The sequence below is a fragment of the Ambystoma mexicanum genome, chromosome 8, assembly GCF_040938575.1.
Source record: "Ambystoma mexicanum isolate Mex_15411 chromosome 8, UKY_AmexF1_1, whole genome shotgun sequence".
Lineage (NCBI taxonomy): Eukaryota > Metazoa > Chordata > Amphibia > Caudata > Ambystomatidae > Ambystoma > Ambystoma mexicanum.
The window spans coordinates 1,245,110,503-1,245,127,661 of NC_090929.1; the positions used below are offsets into that span (position 1 = coordinate 1,245,110,503).

General features: G+C 46.2%; 1 protein-coding gene across 1 annotated transcript in view; it reads left to right on the plus strand.

Annotated features, from left to right (window-relative positions):
• The window catches only part of MYOF (myoferlin), a 1,388,224-nt gene extending 1,377,561 nt beyond the window's left edge, over nucleotides 1-10,663 (plus strand). The window contains exons 51-53 of the mRNA XM_069611360.1: nucleotides 7,773-7,882; nucleotides 8,242-8,389; nucleotides 9,991-10,663. Of these exons, the coding sequence (XP_069467461.1) occupies nucleotides 7,773-7,882; nucleotides 8,242-8,389; nucleotides 9,991-10,032 (300 nt within the window). The 3' untranslated portion in view covers nucleotides 10,033-10,663. The remainder of the gene's footprint in view (nucleotides 1-7,772; nucleotides 7,883-8,241; nucleotides 8,390-9,990) is intronic.
• Nucleotides 10,664-17,159: the final 6,496 nt, after the last annotated feature.

Below are 17,159 nucleotides of genomic sequence, written 5' to 3' on the forward strand. Positions count from 1 at the left end.
AACCATGCCCAATATGCAGAGCCTACTGTGCAACCTACATTTCTCAAAGGAATATTTATTTTTGTGCTGTGCAAAAGTGTTCCAGTCCCATCCCCACGGGACAGACTCCCATAAGTAAGGAGGAATGTGGACTATGGACTAAGGGTACAGAAGTCTCTACGGTGAGTAACTTGTTCGTTCTTCCCCATAATTGCACAAGCGTAGTGCAGGAGGCTGAGCTAACCAAGGAGTGGTTGGTGCATTTCACACATTTTGCCCAAAAGCCATACAATGTATTTATTATCTGTTCCGTGAGGTAACCAATAAAAAATAAATACATGCCATGTCACCAACAGTGCACTTGAGGATTTTGAAACACGTTCTTATGATGCCTTTGCCCACAATGTATGCTAGTATTGCCACTATTTGTTTTATTCGTATTTATATAGCGCACAACAGCCCGAGGGAATCGTGGCACTTGTTACAGTACAAAGCTTAGTTACTTAGTTACATGGTCATTAGCAATATATATACAGGTTGCAGTATAGTTATAGTCATTAGCAATATATATACAGGTTACAATATAGTTTTATTATATTTGTGTTATATTACAATATGCATGGCAGAAGTGGAGGAGGCAGTCGCAATGCTAGTTGAGGAGAGTGGCCTTGAGGTTGTTGTGGAAGACTGAGGTGGAAGTTTCAGCTCTAAGGGTGGCAGGGAGTGAGTTCCAAAGTTTCAGTGCAATATGGGAGAAGCCTGGACCTCCAGCTGTGGCTCTTTATGCGTGGTATGTGTAGCTGGTTGGTTTACTGGGCTCTGGTGGGGCGAGTGGATGTAGTCCTTGATATTGCTTCAGATAGGTATGCTGGAGCGGTTTTGTTGATGCATCTGTGTGTGATGGTGAGGATTTTCAGAGTAATACGGTCTTTGACCTGGAGCCACCGTGCTTCACGTCTGGCGTGGGATATATGGTCTCTTCTAGGGATGCTCATAGCGGTTCAGTGGGCATTGTTTAGTGTGGTTTGCAGTCTGTGAATGTTCTTGGCGGAGGTGCCAGCTAGGAGAGCGTTGCAATAATCGAGTTTGGCTCCTATAGTTGCTCTAACTATGGCCAAGCGGTTGGGGGTGGATAGGTAGGGTTTAATGGCATTGATGAGTTTAGTGCTGAACGCTGATGCAGAGGCTATGGCGCTGACTTGTTTGTTCATCGATAGATTTGCATCAATGTGAACACCTAGTGTCTTGACAGAGGATGATACGGAGATGGTTGAGTTGTCTATGTTGAAGTTGTCGTATTGGGGGCTTAGTTTCGTTAATGTGTTTGTCTGGCCAAGGATGAGAATTTCAGTCTTCTCCCCATTAAGACAGAGGCCATTGATTGCCATCCAAGCTTGGATAGTGGCATAGATGTTGTGAAGGGCCGTGGCATCTTGGTGATAGTCCAGATAGGGGTATAAGTACTTGAGTGTCGTCTGCATAGTTTGTATATGCAACCCCCATGGAGTCAAGTAGGTCGAAGAGGGGTTTTGTGAAGAGGTTATAGAGGGCGGAGGCTGTACAAGATCCTTGGGGGACACCGCAGTTTATAGTGGTAGGATCTGCGTTTGCTGTGTCGGAGTAGACCCTCGTAGCTCTTCCTTCAAGGAAGGAAGTGATCCAGGATGCTGCTTGATTGGAAAAATGGGCTGCATGGGTGAGGAGGGTGGTAAGTGTTTGGTGATCTAGCAGGTCAACAGCAGCTGATAGATCGAGGAGGAGGAGCAGGGAAGGTTTGCCTTTGTCCATGATCTGTGAGATTTGATTTTTTAGGTCTAATAAGGCGGATTCTGTTCCATGTCCGACACGGAAGCCAGATTGTCTTTTGCCTAGTATGGAGTTAGCTTCTATGTATGATTTGATCTGGATGTGAGCTGCTTTTTCCAGGATTTTTAGGAGGAAAGGGACTGTCCTTATCGGTCTGTAGTTGTTGGGTTGTGCAGGGTCAAGTGTGGCCTTTTTTAGGATTGTCCGCACCCAGGCTTCCTTGAGATTGTTTGGGACAGTTCCTGTTTGGAAGGATGCGTTAATGAAGGCAGTAATCTGGGGTGGTAGGTTGTCAGCGCATTCCTTGATGATTTTGGGAGGGCAAATGTCTGCTTTGCAGAAGGATGGTTTGAGGTTTTTGATGAGATTAAGGACCTTAGGTTCGGTGACGTCTCTGAAGGAGAATTGAGTGTGTTTGAAATTACTAAGCTTGTCTTGTGTAGGGCGGTTGGTTTTTTGGTTTGGGAGGGCTTTGCAGTGGTTTTGGATTTTGTCCTGGAGGAGTCTTATTTTGTTGAACATGGCGGACTGAATGCTAGCACACCAGGCTTTGTCTTTATTTATCTTGTTAGCGGTAGCCGGAGGAGTGACTAATTCATTAAAGATTGCAAATGGTTCTTTAGCTTGGGAATTGGCCTTTGAATTCCTATAATTGAAGGAGTTGGATTTTGCTGCTAAAATGGCTTTTTATATTGGAGGGCTATTTGTTTGAAGAGGCTCTTATTTGGGTCACTGGGATCGGTTTTCCAGTTGTTAGACTGATGCTTTTGAGATCGGAGGGTTTGGAGTTCTTCCGAGAACCAAGAGTTGCAGTGAAATTATTTTTTGTCCTTCCTGCTTTCAAGTGGGGCTATAGAGTTTATGGCATTGGTGAGAGTATCATTGAAGATAGCTGATAGTATATTTGGGTCCTGAGAGAAAGGTGGTGCTAGGCAAGGGCTTTTAAGGTGGGGACGCAAGTTGTCTGCGTTGAGTTCTTTAGAACTTCTTGTTGTGGCAGGAGGTGTGTGGGTGAGAGTCTTAGGTTTAGGGTTGGTGGGGATAAGGAATTCGATGTATGTGTGGTCTATCCATGGAAGGGCAGTGTTTGAGGTAATGTTGGATGCACAGTTGTGATCCATGACCCAGTTAAGGGTGCGTGGAGCGAGTGGGGGTGAGGACTCCTTGGGAGAAGCCTTAGTCTGCGAATTCTTTAGCTAGGGTTGTGGCGGATTTATCCTTAGGATCATTGTATCTTAAATTTAAGTCTCCTAATAGAAGGATTTTGGAGGACTTTTTAATGTTGTTGCTGAGCTGGTGGGAGCGGTACTCTTGGTAGTCAGCTGGTTAGTCCGGGAGGTCTGTATAGGATGTGGATATTGATCAGATTATTGGGGGAGAGCGTAAGCTTGGCTGATAGGATATCAGCATTACATCCCCATGTACTAAGGTCTGCTAGTCTAATGGACAGTGAGGCTTTGTGGATAAGGACGACTCCCCCTCCGATCTGATCACATCTATCTTGCCTAAGGATGGTGTAGCCTATGGGCAGGGCTAGTGCGATGGATGGGCAGGAGGCATCATTGAGCCAGGTTTCTGTGATGCATAGTAAATCCAGATTAAGTGTGGACAGTAGATCATTTATCTCGAGGGCATGTGCAGGTAGGGATGGTACGTTCAGTAGTGCACATTTAAGAGGTGCGTATTGTGTGCCTTTGATGTTTTTGTTTGTACTAGTATGGGGTGAGGTGTGCTGGTTGTGGTGTGTGGTAGTGAGGGGCTTAGTGCGAGGTAGTGTAGAGGCAGGTTGGGGTGGTGGAGGGAGAGGGGCAGTGCCTTTGCTCATCTTAGTGTGTTTTAGTGGTGCCGTGCGGGTGCCTAATCTTGTGTTTCTAGTCGTGATGGGAGTGGGTGAGCAGAGTAAATACCTAGGAAGTGATCGATTTCTGGGATTGCGGAGTCTGGTGGCTAGGCTAGGTGGCTGAGACTGTGTGATGTTATAGTCTGGTGCTGCGGCATGAGAATTTAGTGCCGGGCGCTGAGTGAGGTATACTGGGTATATGTGGGGAGGCGTAGAGGCCATTATAGTGAGGGCTATAAAGAGGGCTGTTAGGCTGGCTGAGCGGAGTGTGGCAGGGAGAGTGTGGGAGAGTCAATCTATGCTATGATTGGGAGGTGCATTCTTGGGCTTCATGATAGTGGAGAGTGGCTTTGTGTGTGTGCAGCTGGTATGTGACAGGAGATGACAGGGAGATTGTGCGACTAGTGCTGGGTAGAGGCAGGTCACAAGTTGGTCATAATTCAACAAAAATACAATGTCTAGATTTGATGATTTTCTAAGTGGGGCAGGCAGAGGCTAAATGTTGGAAGGGCACAGTAGGTAGCAGTTCAACAAAATACAATGCCTAGATTCGATTTTCTAAGTGGGGCAGGCAGAGGCTAAATGGTAGCAGTTCACAGGTAAGTAGTAAGTCTTAGTAAAGAGGATACAGTGCAGGTACCATGCCTAGATGTGTGGTGTGGATGGGAGGTGCAGTAGGCAGAGCCTTAAGGAGCTGATTTCACAGGATGAACATTAGTAGTGGGAGCGGCATGTGCATGGGAGAGTTATAGAGTACCTTGGCGTGTTCATCGAGGGGCAGGGGCGGCCGCAGTGCAGTGTCTCCGGCCGACGGCTGGGAAGGCGTGGATAGGCTGGGACAGGGCAAGTCGCCTTTGTGCGTAGGCCTTCGTTTGAGCACCTTCATGTTGGCTGTGCTAAATACCAGTATTCCCACTGTAAGAACACATTTTTATGCTAGCTGTGACAAAATATACCAGTATTGCCCAGCTGCAAGAAAACAAAGTTAACAATGCCAGTATTACCACAGTGTAGAGACAGGCCCCAATTTACCAAAAGTAATAAAGTCAATACTCAAATGCACGACAAAACCTAGCTTTCTTCTTGGCAGAGATTTCCGACCGGGAGAGCATACAAGCAGCTCTCAAAATTACGAGTGTGAGCAGATTTTGTACTAAAAATACTTAAACAATTACGTCATAATACGATCTCAGTTGAACACATTTTAAGTGGCTAAGATTGGTTAATATCTTAAAATATATATTGAATACATAGGTGTTCATTTCCTCCTTGGCTTGTACATCTCTGATGGCTCCTTCTGAGCCCAACCCATCATAGATAATACTTTCACTACATCATTACATTGGCCACTAATTGGCTGGCGTTATTCATCATGGGCAGTGTGGCAAGAGGGATTTCTATCGGTTGGCACTTTGCTCACCAACCTTGGACACTTTGACAAGGTGTCAAAATATGAGACACATGGGGTAAGGGGAGAGAGAAGTCCATGGTCTACACCAATTCCAATTAAAAGTACTCCCCATCATTCCCAGGCCATGTGGACTATCTGTTCCTTTGTATTTGGCTTTGTGTACCATCTGGTGTCTGTGTGGGCGCTAGAGAGTTTCTGCAGGTGTCTTAGCTGTACTTGACTCATAACAAATAGCCAGTGTTCTGCAGGTCTTGTTAATGTGTTGGGGGACCGTGTTAGAGAATGAATTTCTTCCCATTTAATAGGCTTTAGCTAATTCTAACATGCATGTTGTACTTTGAGGCCACTGGGGAGACACTTTGTCTATCCACTGTAGAGTCTCTGGTATACTGATCTCATGCATCTAGACATCAATGGCTGTTTGTGCTCTTATTGTAACTTATTTAACTTGGGAGTCTACTGCCTCTCGTCCTGGGAACTGTTACCGCGTCCCTGCGTTCTGCATATCCATTACTCTATTCCGTGCATCTGACCAGAGCACTTGCTGCTAACTACTGTCTGGGCAGCTTCAAAGCTTATAAAATGTTTTTATGATTTCATCTTGTCTGAGGCCTTGCTAATTCCTAGGCCTGCTGGGACTCTGTGCTAGGAAAATGGCTGTACTTCTGCGCTTCTCGCCTTCATATTGGTGACCTGTATTCATGTCTGTCCATGTTACATTCACCTTGTGCATCTGCCATACATTGGTTTGCCTGCCTGTGTATGCTGCATCTGCCTTAGTTTGTCTCATCTCTCGCCCCTAGATTCATGGGTCGTTGGGGCTGCCTCAGCTGGTAACTTTTCTCACCTGTACGGTAATGGTGTAATGTTGTACTAAGTTCAGACCAAGGCCATAAGGCATCTGTGCGGTAGCCACCATGCAAGGGACACTACATAACTCATACCCTTCACAAAACAAAAAGGTCTTAAGAGCTCTATGGAAGCACAGGTGATCCGAGATCTCTCGGGAAGGCCAGAAGGGAATTTCACAATGTCGCAGCAAGCACCAAAATGGTGCACCCTCCAGCTTGAGATTTACAGAAACAAGGGACTTCAAGCAAATTATCACAGGCGGACCACAGAGACTATCTAGGAATGGAACTAATCAGGTTAGACAGAAAGAAAGACGGCCCTGTATGAAAAAAAGCACGATATGCAATACAAAGTGCCTTCAATTAGAGCGAGCATTAATCAGAAGGCCAGACAGCAAGGAATCCGCAAGCTCACCCCATACCCAGGATCAGCCGCATTATCAGAGATGGTGAATGCCACTGGCATCATACACGCCCAGCTGCTGGGAAAACAGGTAGTGCCAGGGGCTAATTTCAGCAGCTTGGTCGGGGAATGCTTAATGGCACAGTTTTAAGGCCCACCCCTACCGGGGAGCCGTAACATGGAATGAAGTTCTTCACCTTTATTTTGAACTCTTTTATAGTCCATGGCCCAGAAGGGGCCCTGATGGGTGCAAATGGGCACGCCTTTAGCATGCCTTTGGCGCGCATCAGGCACTGCCTGCTGTGCGGATGGGCCTCTTCAGCACATATGTGCAAAATGGAAAGATCAGCTGACCTGTGACGAGATCGCCCCAGTAAGCAGTGAGGAAATAGTGCCGTGAAGCATATAAGTCGGCAACTTGGTGTAAAAGAAATAAAACCAGCAATTACACACACACTTCTTCAAAGGTACTTGGAGTAAGGGAAACACACAGAGTATTAAAAATGTAAAATCAAGCAGCAGTCTGTAAAAGCGCCCCCCGTCTCCTTCATACTTAACAGCAGCCAGACAGCAGGGTCTCCCAGCACATATGTGCAACATGGGAAGATCAGCTAACCCGTGATGCGATTGCCCCAATAGGCAGTGAGAAAATACTGCTCTGAAGCTTACAAGTCTGCAACACAGTGAAAAAGAAATAAAACCAGTGGTGAGGAGTAAGGGCAGGAATTGGTACTTGAGTAGGGGCAGTAGGTTATATTTGCATATTCATCTGCCCCATTACAACAGTTGGGGAGAGTCGCCACATATCATACTGATGATAGCTTGATAAGACCAATCTTTATCAGGATTTCCACCAAGATAGTCCTGACTCAGAATGGTAATGTGACTGAACAGCCTGGCTTCACGCTTCAGAGAAGAGGGGGCTGGCCTTAAAACAGAGCCTAGTGTGATGAACCCTAGAGGCCTCACAAAGACTCTATCTAAAGTCTCCTCCCAGGTGGCCAGGGAAAGGCAGACGCTTCCTGACCCTGGGGGTGGTATTAGCTGAGAGGATCACCTGGGAGGAGAGAGACCCAGGGGAACAGGAGGACTCTGTTGGGTAAAACGCAGTATTTGCCTTCCTCAAAGAAGGAAATATCAGAGATACCAGATATGTAACAGCTTGCTGTCGGAGAGCTTTTATTTTCCCAAGCTAACAATCTGAATGTAGGTGAAAACCATCATAACCAGTTAGGGATTGGGAGTAAGAAAACCCCTTTTATAATCTCTGACATTCATAGAGATGAAAGCTCCTATGGCCCCCAGAGGAATAATGAGGATGAGTCTTTAAATATTACCCATTATTTTTACGTTGTTTGTACTTTATTTAACCCCACCTCTGCTCTGCACCCATATTAAGTCGTTATGTGTGGGGCGCAGGGGGTGGTTCTTTTTTTCCCCTGAAATGAGATGTGAACTCAGTCTTTTTTTTCTTTCCTAAAGGGTAAAATCGAGATGACCTTGGAAGTCCTAAATGAAAAAGATGTGGAGGAAAGGCCATGCGGCAAAGGGCGCGATGAACCCAACATGAACCCCAAGTTGGAGCCACCAAAGTGAGTGCCCTTTCTTGATCTCGTCTAGTGCACACACACGCACCTGGGGGCTTTGAAGGCGATCACCCTGACCATGGAAGTGCACCTTCCCTCCTGTAGTTCATGTCCTGTGCCCCAGATTGCCTGCATGTGTCTGCATTTAATCTATTGGGGACTCGGGAGTTCATATATGTGCGTGTTTCCCTGTTACTCTGTAATTGCGGCCTCTCCTTTTTTCATGTGTGCATGACTTGGGTTTGTGGCTGGTGTGTTGCGTCCTTATGGTTAATTATTCACTGGTGGTCATTCTACACGGAGGCAGTAGTGTGCATCTCTTGCTTTGAGTTGTGGTGATTAATATGGTTTCTTTCCGAATGCAGCCGGCCGGAAACCTCCTTCTTTTGGTTCACGAACCCATGCAAGACCATGAAATTTATTGTGTGGCGCCGATTCAAGTGGATCTTCATCGGCCTAATCGTCCTGGTGTTTGTGCTTCTCTTCCTCGCCATCCTCTTCTACTCGTTACCCGTAAGCATCAAGTCTTCTACCATGTTATGCTTCGTCCATCTGTTCTCCAATGCTCTGTTGTTTCCTTGATTCATTGTATTTAATCCACAGCGCGCTTCTGTACGGGCAGTACATTACTGCCCGGGCCTGGTCTAAACTTTAAAGGTTTACTGTCACCACGCCTCAAGAAAACCTGGTAGTCTGCTCTGCCCCCCTGCAGCGTCTAGCAATGTTTCCCTCTCAACAGAACAGCCACAATGTTTCTTTTGTAAATGAGCTGCAACATTTCAGACATGCAAGTAGAAAAATATAGCATTGCCCCTACCTAGTGACTCATTGACATTAATCTGAAGTACACATCCGTGTCAAATTTTGACGTTTAGTGCTTAGAAGACCAGGTCACTCAAAACATACTCACAAACCGAATGAAGCCGCTCCTTGGGTTTCTGAAGACTGGGCATACCAAGTACGCAAACGTGCAAATTATTTGATTAATTTGACAAGCATTCTCGTTTCGGTGAAACAGGATTGCCCACATGTGCATTTTTGCGCTGCCATTTTGTTTTTAGGGCCGGATTGGGGGGCATCTTATTTTGGCCTGGCGAGCACTGCTCCTGCACTACTCGATTGTGTGTTATAAGCACGGCTGTGTTATATGCATTGCAATAAAGGTTGACCGAGTAAGAATTGACATGTATGTAAATGTGTGTAGCCATGCTTTTTTATTTAACTATGTGGATGAGGTAACCAGTTAGGCATCTATCCCAAAATCATTTATTTCACTGTAATAAAAATGTGATGCACCCAGAGTTCATGAGGCGTTCTGAGGTTCCCCATCGACTCCTGCAGAAGATACTAGCAGCCTGAGTGGGCAAGAGCTGTGCGCCTCTACTGTTTTTCTCTCCCATTTTACTGTCCCTATACTTTTTTTTTTATTATAAAAGAAACCGTTCCGGGATGTGATAAGTGACCCTCCCATGTGCATCACCCTTTTAAGGGAATGTGTCCCTCCCACGCGTATTGCCCTTTTAAATGGCCCACGCAAATAAAAGGAGCCAATGCAGGCACGTGCAGGAGACCAGCTGCAGATTTCAAGATGGAATGACTTAGTCTGTGTCTCATTTCAGGCCTGCAGGCCCGGGCGGCCGTTTGGCCCTGTAGCCAGCATGGTGGCCAGGGTCTGCACGGGGCTAGGCAGGCTTCGCCCTGCCTTTCTACAACACCGGCCCAGCAACTGTCTGAGGTGTTTTCCCTCCACCAATGGGGTGGCTGGATTGACCTCGATGGCCCCACAACACGGAATGGTTTCGTTTTTAAATAAAAGTGTAGTAAGAAGTTGAACCTTGCACTTCAGTGCACTGTGCTGAACATTCCCTTAAACAGCAGCTGTGTGAGGGGGTTTGGGTTGCACATGTAGGGGACGTGGTGATGGGGTTTGTGGGGAGCTGGGGCAGGCCAGTGGGGAACATAGTTCCACTACTTTTCTTACACTTCGACCACTGGCTATAGCCTTGCTTGCTAGACGCAATGTAATTGGCCGTACATTTCCACCCGTGAAATCTTCGTTTGCTTTGAGAATGTTGCTGCATGTCTTTAAACTGCGTTTCTTGATCTGTTCCCAGAATTACGTGGCAATGAAGATCGTGAGGCCCTCTTCCGCCTAGCACTGACGGGACCGTTCTCCCGCGAGGAGCCGCAAAGACGTGTCTCCCTCCGCCGTGGACCAAAGTTGCCAAGGTTTACTCGACAGTTCAAACCTTGTTCTCTTGAGCACTATTAAGGAAGTAGCTAAAGGCTGAGCCCAAGGTTAGCCAAGGTTCACGGGGTCGTGACTGGTGGGAGACATCAGCTGCACAATACTTTTATTTTCCATTTGTGATGTCTTCCTTCCGATCCTGTAAGGGTTATGTCTTCCATACACTGGAACAACAAAAAGCGCCGCCCTAAGGACCGGGACTGTAGCTGGAGCCTCGTCTTCGCTCTTCCACTTTTCTACTTAATGTATTTTTATTCAACACTTTTTCAGAATTTTTTTACATTTTTTAAATCATCGCCTGCACAACATGTAAAGAAATATTATTATATCGTTGCTTACTGGAAAAAATGATTATTTTTGTAATTTCTGCAAACGTGTGCAATAAAACAAAGTTTATTAAAAAAAAAAAAAAGCACCGAGCTCACATGGGTGCCGATAAATATTATATTGTCTAGAACGTGCTGTTAGTCTGTATGTGTTGTATAGTACGGTTAACACCTACGCATGGTCACTACAAAATAAAAAAACACTATTTTCAACATTTTGTTTTATTGTCAATTGAGCTGGTGTAGCTGTACTTAATTTTAAGAGTTGCAGCCTTTAGAAATGCAGACGCTCATTTTGATGTGAGGTGTGTGTGTGTGTATATATATATATATATATATATATTTGTAAATGCCGCAAGTATTTATTTTCAGGAGAGACTGGATAAAGCCGGCATTCAGCACCAAACCCACGTCGAGTCGCATTAAGTTAAATTGAAGAATTGTCTTTTTCATGAGATCTTATTCAGATGCCGAGCCTTGTAGGCCAAGACAAAACCAGCTCTTGAAACGGCGGCCATGATGTCCAATTAATCGTCTTGCTGTGTGTGCCGCCATGTCGCCTATTGACCTATCAATGATAGCTCAAAGCTGGAACTAATCCCAATCCAGGTGGGGTGTCACTTCTGTCTTGACACAATAACACTTAGAATCAATTAGCTTGCCCAGTAGTTAATGTTTGTGCCACTGGTTTAGACATGTTTAATAATATATGATCCAGCCTGACAGGCCGTGGAAGCAACGGCTGCCTTATTTTTCATCCTGACGCCGGCAGTGTGTTGCTGCGCAGTGTTCTCGCCCAGCCACTGGTTAACCCAGAATTGGATTACAACAACCATCTCGCAGAGCACAAGTGTGGAGAATAGGAGGTGAAAAGAGTCTGTAAACAATTAAAAGATTGTTGTGTTTTGTGCTATAGTGAGAGCCACCAGCTGCGCTTTTTAAATCCTTCCCTTCTTTCTGCAGGCTGCGAAAAACACAACCATTTGTTTAATATTCCAAATATTTTTAAATATGCTTAGATTTGGTCATTGAAATATTTTTACATGCTGTGAAAAGGGTAATTTTGGTGATTAAAATGTAGCGCCCATCACTAAAGATTTTTTGCTGCGGAAACAAAAGCTTTTGTGCTCCTTGGGCTATGACATTTGCAATGCGCCTGAATCTCCGTGGCGCATTGGACCATTTAACGTGAATGTTAATATTTCCATCCAGAGTTTAGAAAGGTTTTTGTTTCTGCTCATGTTGACACAAACACAGTGCGGGTGGCCCTCAGGCACCAGCTTCTCATAATTGTACTTCACTGCTGATGTATCCTTTTGTACAAACAATGCATAGTTGAAAACCCCACTGTGCTTCTGTGTGAGGGGTGATGGACCGGGCGGCTAGCTCCACGACTCCACAAAGCTGGACCTGAAATCTCGAAAAACTTGTTTCCAGGCCGAAGACCTTCACTTCAGTCTCTTTCCAACGTTATCCCGAATGGCTTGCATGTCCTAGATGGTGAACACAATCTGCAAACTGCAAATGGCCTACACTCTTGGAAAAAGAACAGCAAGTCAATGCAGCAGTTGCACACGGTGTGTGTGAAGGCTCCACCGCTTGTCGACTTATGCTGCTGTAATTTTACATGTGTAAGTCATATAGGGAGTGCAATTCATAGTTTTAGCTTGATCTGATCATCACAAACGCCTTTCTATTGACTTGCTTTATTTACTTTTGGTCATTTATTGAGCACAGACTTGGATTTGCGGTGACACGGAGCACAGTACCTCTGTGAGGTTAACATTTACAAGAATGGGAATGTACTGAGAGCGGGAGTAGACCGGAGGTAGGCAGTAAAGGGTGCATGTCAGGAAGGTTGGTTTCTGGGCTGGGATGTATCTTTTATGTAGGATATGATGAAAGGTGCACCTTGAAGAGGATGGTCTGGCTTTGGATTCTGAATTGGATGCGCACGAGTCTGATGTTGCTGCATAACTGGTTTCATAGTATTTGTATAAAGGTCAAGAATGCTGGTCCTGTGCCTTACTATTTTTGCGTTTCTACTGCTTGAGTCTGGTCCGATCCCGATTTTAGTGATTCATTGACGGCCAGAGTTGGGGACTTGGTGTACAAAGCAGGAGTGGTGGGGGCTCCATGGTGACCGCTTCTCATCTGATGCAGCTGGCTTTGAAGGTGATGCACGCTTGTTGGCATAGCCAGTTAAGTTAATGTGTGCGCACGTTGTGGTTGTATTGGCTGAAACCTTTGAGGCTGTCAGCAGCTTTGAGGGTGCTTTTCCAAAGTGCAAGGGTGATCATGGGTAGGCCAGTGAGCAGGGCATGTAATTGGTTATTTATAACGCGCTTAATACCCATAGGTTTCTAAGCACGGACCCAGGGATCGAACCTGTCTTGCTCCACGTAGTCTTTCTGCAAAGGCGAGCGCGTTGCCCCTGAGCTATCCTCCCTGTTTTCCTTTCATACAGGCGCGATAGGGCATAGTCCTGTATGGTGGATCTGGAGCTAGTGTATAGTAAACGGCTTGATTTTCTATCGGGGGGGGGGGGTAGTTGGTACCAGTTTTCTCGCTGAGTGTTTTTTGTAAGCAAAGGTGGTTGTCTGTTGTATCCCAGAGATTTGGCCCAGGGTTTTGGTGGTGTTGATGAGAATGATATCTTGTAAGGTTCAGATTAGATTAAGGTAGGCGTTGGACAAACAGGTCTAGATTAGAGTAAGAGGGACCTTGAGTTTGTGGATTCTAAAGGCCCCCTGCCTGACCATGGGGGCGTATGGGGAAAGGTGACCATGAGGAATGGTCGATGGGTGGTATGAGGAGGATCCCTAATCCGGATCGCCTGAGTCAGGAGCTGATCGCACAAGACTTCCGGTCCGTTAAGAGGTACACAAAGTTTGCTGGCAAGCAGTAATGAGGACACTTGTTCTACATGCCCTTTTTATGCAGGCTGGCAGTTAGGAAGTTATCTGCGTTCTACACCAGTGAAGTGTGATTCCATCTGGGTGGCATTGCCACATATTGACATACCCATTCATTAGAAAAGTCACTGCCAGAGTCTTGCTAAACTCTTAAGACTATTGCAGAGCCTCAGCACACCTCCGAGACATGAAGCAAAACCCGCATGCAAGACTGTCTTTTTGAAGCCACATGCAGGAGAAAGCACAACCCCTCCTACGCGCCACAAATACATAAGTGCACTATAACTTGTAGTTTGAAATCAGCCGGTAAAGCAATTCACACATATGAGATGCAAACCCACACAGTGTGCCTGGCTGAGGTTAGAGGGTACCTACATAAGGAGGTCAGTGTAGTGGTGTTATTTTGGAGAGCAAGAAAGGGAGAGTTTGTGGATAGTTGGAGAGAAGTTTGGAGGTGGTGCTCAAAGGAGGGGCTGTACAACCTGATGGGAGTGCTTACAGTGAAAGGAGCAGGAGGGTGGTGTAAAACCTGAGGAAGGGGGTTGTGGTGAAAGGGGAATCAGAAGGGAGTAAGACCTGAAAGACCTGGGAAGGTGTTGAAAGGAGCGGCAGATGGTGTGGAGTATTACACCAGGTAGTGATGGTGGTCAATAGAGGAGCAGAGAGAGGGCGAAAAAGACCAGAGGACGAGGGAGTAAGACTCTGATGAGCTGGTAAAAGGAGACAAAGAAGGGCATAAGACTTGAGGAGGTGATAGTGGTGAAAAGAGGAGAAGAGGAAGGGAGTAAGAACTGAGAATGTGGTGATAATAAAAGGAGGAGGGAGCGAGTTGCTGGTGAAAGGAACCGAGAGGCACAGGATGAGGGAGTAAGACCGGAGGAGAAGGTGATGAAAGGAGGAGGGTGGTGTGAAACCTAAGGGGGACGTGTGGTGAATGGAGATGAGGAACAGGAGGAGGGACTAAAACCTGAGGTGGTGTTGGTAAGATGTACAGTGATATATTATATGATTGGTGGTTGTAGCTCAAAGGATCGAATGGTCAAAGGATCGACACAAAAGGACCGAAAACAAAAGGATTGGTTATTTATAACGCGCTTAATACCCAGAAGTTTCTAAGCACGGACCCAGTGATCGAACCTGTGTTGCTCCATGTTGTCTTGCTTCCAAGGCGAGCACGTTGCCCCTAAGCTATCCTCCGAGACCAGTGGGAGAGAGTAAGACCTAAGGAAGAGGTAGTGGTGAAAGGAGGGAGAATGACCTGGGGAGGAGGTGGTGGCAAAAGGAGAAGGGAATAAGACGTAAGGAGCAGGAGGCAGTGCTGAAAGGAGGAGCAGTAGAAGGAAGTAAGACACAAGGTAGAGGTGGTAGTAAAAGTAGAAGATTGAGGCGGGAGTACGAGTGGAGGAGGCGTCAACAGAATGAGCTGAAAGTTGGCAAGGTGTCTGGAGGAAGGCTAGAGAGGAACACTTACACCTAAAGCTCACAGTGCTGGGAAGGAGGCACATGCAGATTTTTGAGGAGTCAGGGGTGAGCCAGTGCCCTGAAGCTAGGATAGAGACTGCCCCCTTAGGCATAAGCTTACATCAAGATGGTGATGGAATTCAGGGGGTGGGGGAACAGGGCCCACTTAACGAAGACCCTCTGAGAAGAGCGTTTCAACTCCTCCAACCCAGACTCCCTCCCAGCATGGACCTCCTAGTTTAATTCCATGGCAGCTATGGTGGCCCAATGTCTGGTGATGCATTTAAACTATAATCCACAAATGAGCCAACAGTTCAGAAGAGCTCAAGTGCAAGGCCCACACACTGTGCCTGACCACTGGACATTGAACCGCATTCTCATTAATTGATACAACAAAACACAGATGGAGTGAGACCCATCGAGAAAAGAGCCCTTTTGTTTATTTCAGAAAGGGGTTTTCCCCTTTTTTGGTTGGTTCCCATGAAAGAGAGGGCTGCATTACACAAACTACATCTGAAGAAGGGATCTTGCGCAAAAAGACGATTTGTTTGTTGTTTTTCCTTCTCCAAAGGAACCACTATTCTGATAAACTTCAACTGCCTCGAAACACAAAAAGCGAGTCCACTAGAGCATGAAGGGTGGGACCCTTAAACAATGGAGGTGGAAGGGACATTGGGAACGTTTTAAAGTACACATTGAGGTGATCTTTAATTGTTATTCTTTCATTATAATAAACCTTTGGTATATCATATTCTTGGTCTCTATATGAAGAGCATAGCTCAGATATGTTAACGCCACAGAAAGGGTCTGCTTTACATGTACATTTTGCTTTAACCGCGGTGAGACAAGGTTGTGTCTTAGCTCCTTTGCTTTTTAATCTTTATATAAACCGGTAACTGGTGGTCCTGGAAAAGCTCACTTTGGGCGTACTGCAACGATCCTTCAGGTGGCATCACTTCTCCCCAGTAGGGAGTACCTTTCAATGAGGCTGCGGTGGTGAGGCCGCTAACCAAGAGTCCTCCTAGAGGTGGTGAAACACTGGAGGACCTCCTGGGGAGGAAGTCCCCTCCCGGTGACAAGGACCGAACTCTGGTGAAAAACCCTTGTTGCATCCCAACCTTGTAACATAACCACATCACCCAAGCCTTCTTAAAATATAGTTAATTCAGAAACAATGTGCTACTGTACTAGTTTGTGTATTTTCCTGACCAGTACTGGGACGAAGAAAAATTCAGTAACGCTCCCCGAAAGCACAATGACCATTCAATCAGCTGTTGACAATTGGACTGACCCTGCATAGAAGTAGAAGCTGAAGCTAGAGGTGTGGTTTAGGAGAACCGTCGAACATCTTGCAGCTCTGCAGGACGGCAGAAGTTGGAGAAGCTTGAGAAGACGTCTGTTGGCAAGATATCGAAAGCAGTAGTGGTAGAACTGGTAGCCGCAGGGTGAGAGCAAAAGTGAACGAAGGAAGAATCAGTTCCACTCCCTGGCGTTCCAACAGTGTGAAGTCGGGTGGTACGAGAGTGAGCCTGCAGTAAAGCAGTGGAAAAGAACAGAGCAGATTGACTGTGAGACGCCCTACAGAGGCATCTGGCCAGTCGGCAGGGTGCCAGCAGAGTAGAAGCACAGAGATGGAGAGGTTGTGGCGTGACCTGTAGTGGGTGGACTGTCTGGTCCAACAACTGCGTAGAGACCGCCAACCCTTGCCCAATGCAAAGCCGCGCAGGTGAGTGGATGAGAAGCGCCAAGTCTATGGTGCTAATGTGACTCGTAACGAATGGAAAAGCGAGCCCATATCTAGTGCCAGGAACAACCGTAGAGAAGTGTCACAAAGACAAGCAAGCACATATCGGAAGAAGAAAGAATAAATGAAACGTCGAGAGACGGTTCCAGGCAGAACCAATTAAACGTGTTCCACAAGAGTCGAAAACCGGTGATCGTTGTCCGGGAAGGAGCCAGAAAAAACATGAAAAGGTGAACACCAGAAATGGTAAACAACCGAACAAAGGCTCAGCAGGCCTAAATCCTACAGCAATAATCTTCCTTCGACTTATTTAAAAGAAAGGAGACTAACCTTACAACAAGGGTAACATCCAGAAGGCTACGCTGCAAGGGATACAAAATTCAATAATTTGGAAGTCCTCACCAGCAAGGTCAACTCCCGGATGGAAGGGTCTTCAGGGGCATCAGTGGCGAAAATAGCAGTTAGGCAGAATTATATGCAGTACCCTTTGGGAACACCACACACAATTAAGACTACAAGTGACAGTACAAATTCACCTTTGGTACAAGCCTATACTACGCAGTAAAGTGGTAGCGATGGCTGAGCAGCC